Source organism: Panicum virgatum, chromosome 5N (genome assembly GCF_016808335.1).
Source record: "Panicum virgatum strain AP13 chromosome 5N, P.virgatum_v5, whole genome shotgun sequence".
NCBI lineage: Eukaryota > Viridiplantae > Streptophyta > Magnoliopsida > Poales > Poaceae > Panicum > Panicum virgatum.
Window position 1 is genome coordinate 65,473,967 of NC_053149.1, and position 10,456 is coordinate 65,484,422.

General features: G+C 46.7%; 1 protein-coding gene across 1 annotated transcript; it reads right to left on the reverse strand.

Annotated features, from left to right (window-relative positions):
• Window positions 1–580: 580 nt before the first annotated feature.
• On the reverse strand, window positions 581–4,335 carry LOC120673250. The gene is made up of 5 exons (XM_039954008.1): window positions 3,691–4,335; window positions 2,467–2,922; window positions 1,958–2,335; window positions 1,806–1,873; window positions 581–1,081 (listed from the first exon to the last, which is right to left on the reverse strand). Exons 1-5 carry the CDS (start codon window positions 4,096–4,098, stop codon window positions 871–873), a joined length of 1,521 nt encoding a protein of 506 aa, XP_039809942.1. The 5' UTR covers window positions 4,099–4,335; the 3' UTR covers window positions 581–870.
• Window positions 4,336–10,456: the final 6,121 nt, after the last annotated feature.

The following is a 10,456-nucleotide window of genomic DNA, read 5'->3' on the forward strand; positions in this document are numbered from 1 at the left end:
CCCGAAACGTAAGGGACACGTTCAGTGATTCAGGCCAGACGGCAGCACATCCCTCCCCCACCCCATATCGGGGGAGCTATCGGGGAAATCCGATCCAACGGTTCCCCCTATAGCTCCCTCTATATACGGGGGGAGTTGAAATTCTCTCTTATATATAGGGTGAGTTCCAACTCCCCCTATATCTCTAATCACACCGTTTCTTCACGATATTAATCCCGTTTGAGCCCCGTAACATGATGATAATGTGTATTATGACAGTACAAATACTGTATGATTTTTTTAAAATTCAAAAACGTTAAATAAATAGTTAATTAATGAGTGATAGTATATAGGGAAAATAGATATGGGGGAATGGTTGGAGAGAAAGAGTTATAGGGGGAGGAATCTTTTGAAGGAAGATAGTAAAATATAGTAAATAGTACGTTTGGGGGGAGTTGGATGGGAGAATGGTTGGAGATAACCTAAGGCAGCACCACAGGTCCACAGCGCATCAAACATTTGGGCCGTCACAAGTAACCACTAACCGGTGAAGGGAGATTCTGCTGCAACACCACAAATAAAGACAGTTCCGCACATGCCATGCCACCCCAAAGGCCCAAAGCACCAAGTATATACTGTCACGAAAGCAGACCGATCACATTTACAGGCAAACAGAGTTGGATACGAACTATACATCGCACGCTAGCCCTAGCTAAAACCCTAACTTTGCATGTAATCTTTAGACATTTACAAGGTCGTCAGTTAAAAGATCCTATATATGTATTTTTTTTTAAAAAAATCCTATATATTCTACAATCGAGATGCATTGATGCACCACATGAATTCAGGTTGTCGGCAGAAACTGATGGCACATATCAGACGTTAAACCCCCTAAGTTGAGAGGAAGGAAGACATTGTCCTCCTGAAATCAAAGGACTTCAGAGCTGATTCTGGTAGAGGGCTGTTTCCAGGTACCCACAAGCCACCTCCCTTGGGAAGCATAATCTGTTTGTTTGTACTCTTATCACCATCAGTCGTCTCTGTTGAAGATTCGTTCTTTTTCTTTACAAATTCAAAAAACTCTGCAACTTGCCGGGCATATCTTCAATGAAAATATTGAAACGTCAAGGATTATTAAGGACTTTAAAAGCATATGGAGCTTTAAGACAGAAAAATGCATTTAATTTAATATGGAAAATAAAAATCAAGACAAAGAACAACCAAGGATCATAACCGTATTAAGGCCCTGTTTGTTTTAACTAGAAATTTTGAAAGACACCTTATAAATCCTAGATTTTGAAGAGTTGATGGCTGTTTAACAACAAGGTTCTAGCTTATGGCCTCTCTCTCTCTTTTCACTGTGGGCAATGGGCCAAGGAATAGGAGCCACAATATAAACTATGTTTTATAATAAGGTTGCAGAAAGCTGTTGAATGTATTACGGGAAAGTCTGTTGTGGAAACATAAAGGTCAAACCTAAACCCAAAGATATCCAAAACAATGGGCTTATAAGTTACACACTGGGCTCATCGTTAAACCATTATGCTAGCACATCACTTCTCAGTTCTCATTCACACTATTTGTATCATCTTCAATTCTGAATACACCAATTTTAATTTAGACCATGTTACTCAACGTTCCTAATTTTCAAATTATTTAGCAAACCACTAGTTACAAAAAGAACAAGTTATTAGTGGTTCTAGAAAAGGAACAAATTAGACAACTTCCCAATTCGAGTCCCTTTAAATGAACTTCCATCTAAAAGGATAGGTGAACAGGGCAGGAAAATTAATAAAACATGGGCAATTATGAAGTATGAAACTTACTGTCTTTTGGCTTCAATATCCTTGTTAAAATCAATGTCATGTTCGCAATCCAAGACCAGAGCAGGAACCTGATTGAGAAATAGAATCATCCATGTAACCAAATAACTCTTTATTATATTCATACAGAAATATAAGAGATAGGAGAAAGCTACCTTCTGGATACAAGAATGCATGTGATCTCCTTCCAAGTAAAATACCCGATCTCGTATATCCACAGGCAGGGAGCCCTCCAAATGAACTGGAAGCTGACTGACTGACAAAACACCAGAACCTCCTCCCTTGGAAGGAAGCAGCCAGCTCTCATGTTTCTCATGCAAACCTCGAAGGTAATCAAGAGTAACACCACCCTCCTCTGCTCTTTTCCGCACCATCATTCTTTTGTGGCAAGTATCAGGGCTAGCTCTTAGATAAATAAAACCATCAGGGATAAGACCTGGGAGTGATGACACGACAGGGTCAAACCAGGAGTCATAGATGCTGATCTCCATCTCATTCATCCAGTTTGCTTCATGAACAGCACGAACAAAAACCTGGAAACATCAACAAAATCCGTTCCTTAAATGGGACGATATTCACAGATAAAATAGAACAAGGTGAAATGCAAATTGCATTAAAGCTTTGGATTCATCAAGGGTTCTTTTCTCAGCAAAGATAGACCTACCATTCGATCACTGAAAACACTTCTTTCCATCAGTCGGAGAGGTTTTATTCCACTTGCAGATTCCTTCTCTTGCATGACCCTCGTCACAAATACATAATTCTGGAAGGTGTATGCATACCTCTCTGGCTCAGCATAGAAAGCATCAAGTATATTGAAGTGTTCAGGGCCAACATCCTGCCACTTTGCAATAGGTTCAGGTACTATTTCTACAAGGTCACGTAGTTCAATAGTTTCATTGGCTATTCTTTGAAGGAAGGTAGTTTTTCCAACACTGATATTCCCTTCCACACAAAAGGTCAGCCTCCTTTTAGGAAGCTTAGATGTATCGATGCCTTTCAGCTCTTCATCAACACTCTCTTTAATGAACAAGGTTATACTCTCAGCATGGTTCTTGTGAATGATGCCAACTGAATTTTGCAAGAATTCAACCATCCTGTCCTTAGACTTGCCAAAGAACTGGAAATGCTCACAAAATGTTGACACTTAGCACAAATAACATTGACTTTAGATTAAAGGAAAATCATTCAGTTGCCAAAATAGAGTAAGAACAAAAGGTAGGTCACAAGGGAACCATAAAAGTAATTTGTTATTGCTGTTGTTCTTGTAGGAATTTCACCAATAAAATTATTCAGACTTGGAATCCTGCAAAATTGAAAATGTACAATTCTAACCTTACACCATAACAATACCTAATGTTTTGACAGACCATACATAACGACATATCAAATTATTGCTGTTGTTCTTGTAGGAATTTCACCAACAGAATCATTCAGACTTAGAATCCTGCAAAACTGAAATCGTACAGTTTTAACCTTACACCATAACAATACCTAATGTATTGATTGACCATACATGATGACATATCAAAATAGTCGCATTTTATTTCTCATACTAAGCATGGGAACGACGGATGGGAAGAAAAATAACAACATTTACAGTATGCCAATCTGTGGATGGCTCACAAATGATAATTTTCTGTTGGCTGCTGCTGCTGAAGGGTGGCTTTGAAGCTAAATGCAAATTTAGATATAACACGTGATGTTCAACTCTTGCAAACGAGTATATTAACAACTAACGGTCCCTTACAAGTTTCCGAGCTTACAGTATTTTAGGCGACACCAGCAGAATTGATTTAACACAATACACGTCAGCTGTTATTAATCCATTAATTGTTGTAGAGTAAATACTCCGTAACAGATAACCCAGAATATCTCAAACACACACCTTATCCCTGTAGAGCTGCTTGAGCTGCGCGACGCCATCGAATCCCTTGTCCACGAGCTTCCTCAGGTTCCGCGGTCCCACCCCGGGAATGGCAAGCAGCTCCCCACTTCCCGCCAGTGCATCACTCCGACCTCGCTGCCTCCTCTCCGGCACCGCGCGACCCTTCTCCCCCTCCTCCGTATCGCCCCCGCGCCTCGCCGCCTCGGTGGAGCAGAGTCCCCTCCTCCTCTGGCCGTCACAGCGCAGCCACTGTGAGGTGCGGGTGCCGCTAGGGTTTGCGCCCGGGCGTGCGGCTAGAAACGGGCTGCAGGCCAGACGTAGCGCGGGCAGGCGTGGTGAGGAGAGAAGCAGTGGAGCCGCGGCGGCGGCGTCGAGGATGGAGGCTGCGCGGGGGAGGAGCTTGTGCATCGCTGGCTGAGGCGACGGCAGGGGAGGGTCCCATCAACGGAGGTTCGGCAGCGATTGAGGCCACCTGCCCACGCAGGGGCGGCGGGGGCGGCTCCGAGTGGCGTGGGTTTAGGGTTTTGGGCGTGTCACATCCATCTCGCCATGAGTAGTCTCAGGCTGTTGCTGTCTTCGTCCCGAGGCCCGGAGGAGGAGCCGAGGAGCAAAGGAGAGAATGGCGCGGTCTACGGGGACGACGTGTGTCGTCGTGGTCCACGGGAAATCAAATCGCTTAGACGAGGCGGGCCGGCGCGTCGCTGTGGACGCGGGCAGGTGCAGCGGTGGGCCGCTGGTGCAATGGGCCTCCTTGGTATGTTTGGGGGGACGAGGCCTGGAAGCGTAGTGGGCTGTAAGAGTTGTCATAATGGTTAAGTACCTTGGGCGCCTTGGTACACTTGGCGGTAACTTTTTTTGAAAAGCTTTTTGGCGGTAACTTCGTCGCCGTTGCTTGACGGAAGAATGGCGGCTTCTCGGAGAAACTGGAAGAACTTACGAAAAAGTAGAACATGAAGAATCGAAATTGAGCTGTAGAGCTGATGCAGCGTACCTAATAAGAAGTCGTAAACCTGAGGCGCAAGTGTGAGCCTCTAAACTGTAATAGCCTGTTTAGTGTCTAAAATTTTTCCTGCGCTACAATAACTTCAATACCTGGCCAAATTGTACTCGATGCTTCCCAATAGGGAGTAGGTTGCATGCAGAGAAACTGGGAAACCTCTACCTACAGCTTCTCCCAATCTGATTCTGACCGCATGAACCAGGACAGTGAAACGGGGATACAGGCAAGAACGCCTCCAGGATACACAAAAGCTCACCAGGATTGACTCCTGGACCTTGCGCATAATCTCCAGATGTTTCAATCGCTATCCTCGCTGAAATGGTCAGTCCGGTTAGGCGGGCTCTGACCATCATCGCCAGATCTGTTCTTGGCAGGGTCTTAGCGAACTCGTCGATGGCAGCGCGAAAGCCACGGCCGAACCGTAACAATTCCGTCGATGGGAATATGCGACGAAAGCAACGCCAGTGAAGCAGTTGAGCAAGTCAAACGGCTGCAAAATGGGGGGAGATTCTTGTCTAGTTTAGTTTTTTAAGCAAGTCAATTACTGCCTAATCCGTGTATTTTAGAGGAGTTTGGCAGTGCGTTTAGTTCTGGGTGCCGAGGGTCATTATTTACCAATGCAAGTTCCACGATGGAATAGGTGAACCTTAGAAAAACTGCAGATATGGCGTGGCTGGTTTCTGTATGAGAGTAGTAATAAACTACTCATCATGCTGATTTCAGCGGCATGGGAATCGAAGGGGTTGGCACGTGTTATATGCAAAAAGGTTTTGGTCTTCTGAGGCGGTCTATTGGTGAGATCATCGCGGAGAATATAGTAGGGGAAGAGTATTGGCAACAGCTGATGAGGTGGCCATGGGCTTCCATTTCCGAAACCTACCACTGGATTCTATATCGGCCATTCATCATGGAAATATTGCTGCTTACGGTTAGATTAACAGATTAGGGCATGTTGGTAATTAACAACCCAACTAAAAAGAAAGCTTCCTGACACAACCCCTTCGATTCCCTTTTAGGAATGTGTAGGAACGACGGTTCCATTCGTGGCACATCCTAAAAAGTGAATGTGGATATCTTCGGCTGCGGAGTGGAGCGGAGATGCCTGCAGTTGCATTGCATCTACGAAACAAATGTAGCTTACGTTTTCTTTTTTCTTTTTTAGAAGTAGGATCGGAGTAGCTTACGATTAGTTCGGTAGAGATGAGCTGTCACCCGTCCTGCATACGGCTGCTCTACCTGCTGGATTCCAGTTATCTGTTCGAGCCAACGATACAAACAAACGCCATCAGCGTCATACCAATAAGATGGGCAGAAACCTGCTTCTAGGAGAGGAAACTGTTATCGGCAGTGCACTTCTGGTGCAGAAAAGTACTCCAGACGGATGCTGAACACTTGTTTTTCATGTTCAGTAGGGAGGGCGCGGTCTGGAATACATAACATTATCTCTGCCAAACCTTACGAACTGTCCTGTACGATTCAGTTAAAAATACCCTCCAACCTCTCCTGAACCTAAAGAACTGCCAATCATCGACAGAGACGGAGTTTAATTAAATCACAAAGAATCAAATAGGATGCCGCAAGTTGCGAGGGCGCAATCAGGTAGGTTTAGGCGGGGGTGCACGGGCGGCATCGAGAATTCGGACGCATATAAACAAAGAAAAGATTGGCAAGAACCACCACGGTTCGGTAGGCCTTGACATCCTCCGCCCGTCACATGATCACAAACTGTAGCGTCTCCATGTGCACACTGAGCTAATGAACAAAGACACATGGTGTGGTTGCGACTTGCCATTCTGTATCGTATAGCATACTGCATACACCTATGTGATGTATGCTGTTTGATAGTACAGTATGAAAATGTTGTTCTTAATTTGGGTACCATCCCAACAGGCAACAACTGCAGCGTCATGCCTAGTAGGCAGGGTAGTAGTAGACGGCTAGGCGGTGTCCAGGTGCAGCATAGCTCACTGTACCGCAAGCGCGGATTCAATATATAGGCATATACCTAACCATTCGGTCAGTATTTTATCTGGAACTGGAGGCAACGAAATGCTTGCGAGCTTTTTTGTGGCAAATAAAAAGAATGCTTGTGAGTTGTTACTAACTTCAGTAACTAAACAATGCGGGGTCAAGGCCTCAAGGGGAAGAACCGAAGTCCAAGATTCTGCTACTGCTAGCATCTATGAATTGATCAATTACCAGGGGTGTGTATTGTATCACACTGTCACTACCAGATCAGAACTATTACCGCGCGCTAGCGTTTTCTATTATTACAGCAAGAAAAGCTGTTTCCTACCAACCCGAGTTGAACGGGTAAACAAACTCTACCGACGGGAATCATGTCACTGGCTGGTCCAAATCGACAACTGACAACACTGCTTCCTTAACATGGCTAGAGAAAACCTACTCAACGGGGACCAGAATACCGTCGTCTCCGCTGTTAGAAGTTCACTCGTTGATTCTTGCAGAGCAGACACTCTTATCAAAGATGCTGAATTGCTAATGTCTTTTTCCTGGAGAAGTAGGCATCGACGATCATTGGTGCACTGCACGTAGAGTTCAGACTTTCAGGCATCGGAGACCAAGCTCGGGGCACTAGGCCAGTGACAGAACACACAAACCCGTTCCCAACACATGCACTGTAGCAATTATTGTAGTAATTTAATGTCTAATTATAGTCTGATTAGATTCATTAGATTCGTCTCCGAATTTATAAGTAAACTATACAATTTATTTTTTATTTTAAACGCTCACTATGCGATCGATGCGATGTGCGGCTGACTCCCGGTCTCCCTGAGCCGTCATCCCGCCTCTAGTCCTAGGCACGCACGGACCGGGCTAGTGGGGGACAAAAAGTTAAGGGCGCCGTGGACTCGAACCACGCCTCCTCCTAGTCCTCGCCGAGGCGCCGAGCGATCCTTCTTTATCACAGCGGCGTACGATCGACTTGAACCTACCGTCTACTCCGCGGCTCTGCATTGACCCTTCGCAACGACGCCACGGGCGGGGACGGTGAAAGGCCGAACGGAAAAGGAGAAATAATGCTACTGTTCCACTAGCATTAGGCTAACAACAACACCAAGGAACACTAACACCTTTGTCCTGCGTGACTTTCCGCGCGCCGGGATAACGACTCCACTGTAACCGTTCGAGCGAGTGATCCACCAGCTTAACCAACGGCATAGGATTCCCTCACTCTCTTCTGTCAGGTCGAGCACTGCACTAAGGAGTAAGACCGTCGACAGCGATAGAAGGAAATGGAGGAGTAAATTTGCTCTTGCTCTTGCCATTGTGGACAGCCTAACGTGCAAGGACGAGCATATTCTGGCATGCAGCCTGCTTCATAGGTTTCGGTACCGAGGGTGTGTTTAGTCGGTGAAAAAGTTTGTATTTGGATACCGTAGCATATTTTGTTGTTATTTGATAATTAATATTCAATCATGGATTAATTAACGTCGTTAGATTCATCTCGTGGGAATCAGTCAGACTGTGTAATTAGTTATTTTTTTAATTATATTTAATTCTTCATGCATGCATGTGTCCAGAAATTCGATGTGACAGAGATGTAGAAAAAAATTTGGAAACTAAACGGCCCTGATCGATGTATAGTCTAGTGGTGCAGCCCCTCGCTACGTGTACGCGCACCCGCGACACGGCACCAACCAACCGACGGACCCAATCAGTACGTACGGCAGCGAGTATACGGGGAGCGCCGCACCCGACTCGGCAACAACCCCCCGCGCCGCCGCTACGTCCAGTCCCGGCACCGCGGCAGCTAGCTGCGCCGAGGCCGACGGCGCCTGGCGGGAGTGCGGGGCACACCACCGGCGGGCGCTCCCACGGGCGCCCCGGCGCGCGCGCGGTTGGTGCGCGCGTCCCCGTCCTGCCGGCGCCCGCGCACAGTGCAATCCAGGCAGGCGATTAGGCAAGTGCGAGTGCGAGTGCGTGAGCACGGGCGCGGCGCGGGCCTGCTCCGTGCTCCTTTGTTGGGACGCTGGCGCCCACCGGCCGCGCGCGTGGTGGGACCGTGGGAGCCGCCGAAGCCGGGACGACGGCGGGGCCCGTAAGTACGCCCCGGGTCACGGGCCGGCGCAGGCGCAGGCGCGCAGCTGCGCTTGCGCGGCCTTGACACCCTACCAACCCGGCCGCCGCGCGCGCGCCGGGGGACCTAGCCACCTGCTGGAGGAGCGGTGGCGGATGGGACGCTCGCGTCGCGGACGCATGCAGTGGCCGGACCGGGGGGCGTACGCGGCGGTGGTTCGTGCTTAACTGGGACATCCTTGCTGCCTTTTGGCATGCACTTGCGCTGAAAGCTACGCGCCCGCGACCGGTCGGATCGCGGGCGAATCCAGCGCGATCGGGGCGGCCTGAATCAACTGTTCCTTTTCCTCACCGCCCCTGACGGTTCTGCATCTGTCCCTGCAGGGCTGCAGGGACCGATGGTGATCGCACATCCACGGAGAGAGAAGGACCGACACTAAACTACACGGCAAAGATGCATATGGTACTATAATCCTGCTTTTACATTATAATATTATTAACATTTCGCTCATGCCAATATTGCCATTTCTCTGCACACAAGTCACAAGATGACAAGAGAAGACAGAAGGTCCCTCCGGTACCGTTTCAATTTTTGATTTCTTCCTTGTGATCGAAGCCACGCCATGATCTAGCTGATGCGACAAGCATTCACTGCACCCCGCCCGCTCGGCCTTTGTTTAGTGGTGTCCGTAAAATTTTTGAAATAAAATTTTTATATATTTAAATTATTAAATATAAATTAATTACAGAACTCGTCTGTAAACTACGTGATAAATTTATTAAGACTAATTATTTTGTCATTAGCATATGTATACTGTAGTAATTTAGTGTCTAATTATAGTCTAATTAGACTTATTAACTTCGTCTCGCAATTTACAAGTAAACTATGCATTTTTTTTTATTTTGTCTAATTAGACTATGATTAGATGTTAAATTGTTACAGTACACATGTGCTAATGACGAATTAATTCAATTTAATAAATTTATCTCGTAGCTTACAAACAAGTTTTGTGATTAATTTATATTTAATATTTCAAATACTTTAACAGCCGCAACTAAACAAGACCGAGTCGGTGAGGGAGAGCACGCCGCAACCTGCAAGCGCCTGCAGGCTGCAGCCGGCACGCGCTGACTTCTCTGCCCAAGTGCCGGGCATTCAATGCGTACCGGAGATCCGCACTGTTCCGACCCACTACCACCGGAGTACTAGCTGCTGAGCTGAGCTGAGCTGAGCCTGAGCACGCCTCCCCGCGGACTTTGCTGCGCGCCCGACGCCATTGCTTTCACCGGTCACCACTTTGCTGCAAGGCTTTTGAGCTCGCGCGCGCCCAGCCCAACCTAGCCTAAGCGATCGACCTCAACTCGCTCGCTCCTTTTCAGGCCCTTGCATCCAAAATTCCAAAACTTTATAATATTTCTCATCACATCAAATTTTTCAACGCATGCATGAGATATTAAATCTACACGAAATAAAAAACTAATTGCATAGTTTGCTTGTAAATCACGAGACGAATCTAATAAACCTAATTAATCTATGATGGGACAATAATTACTAAATACAAACGAAAATACTACAGTGTTTTCCAACCTAAAATTTTTGCAACTAAACACGGCGTCAATCGTTTTCCACTGTAGCTAGCTACCACCACCGCTTTGCGGCTTGCCGCCATTGTTAAGCCCAGTAGGGGTTTGTCAAATCTTCAATGCACGCGCGAATCCGCGCGG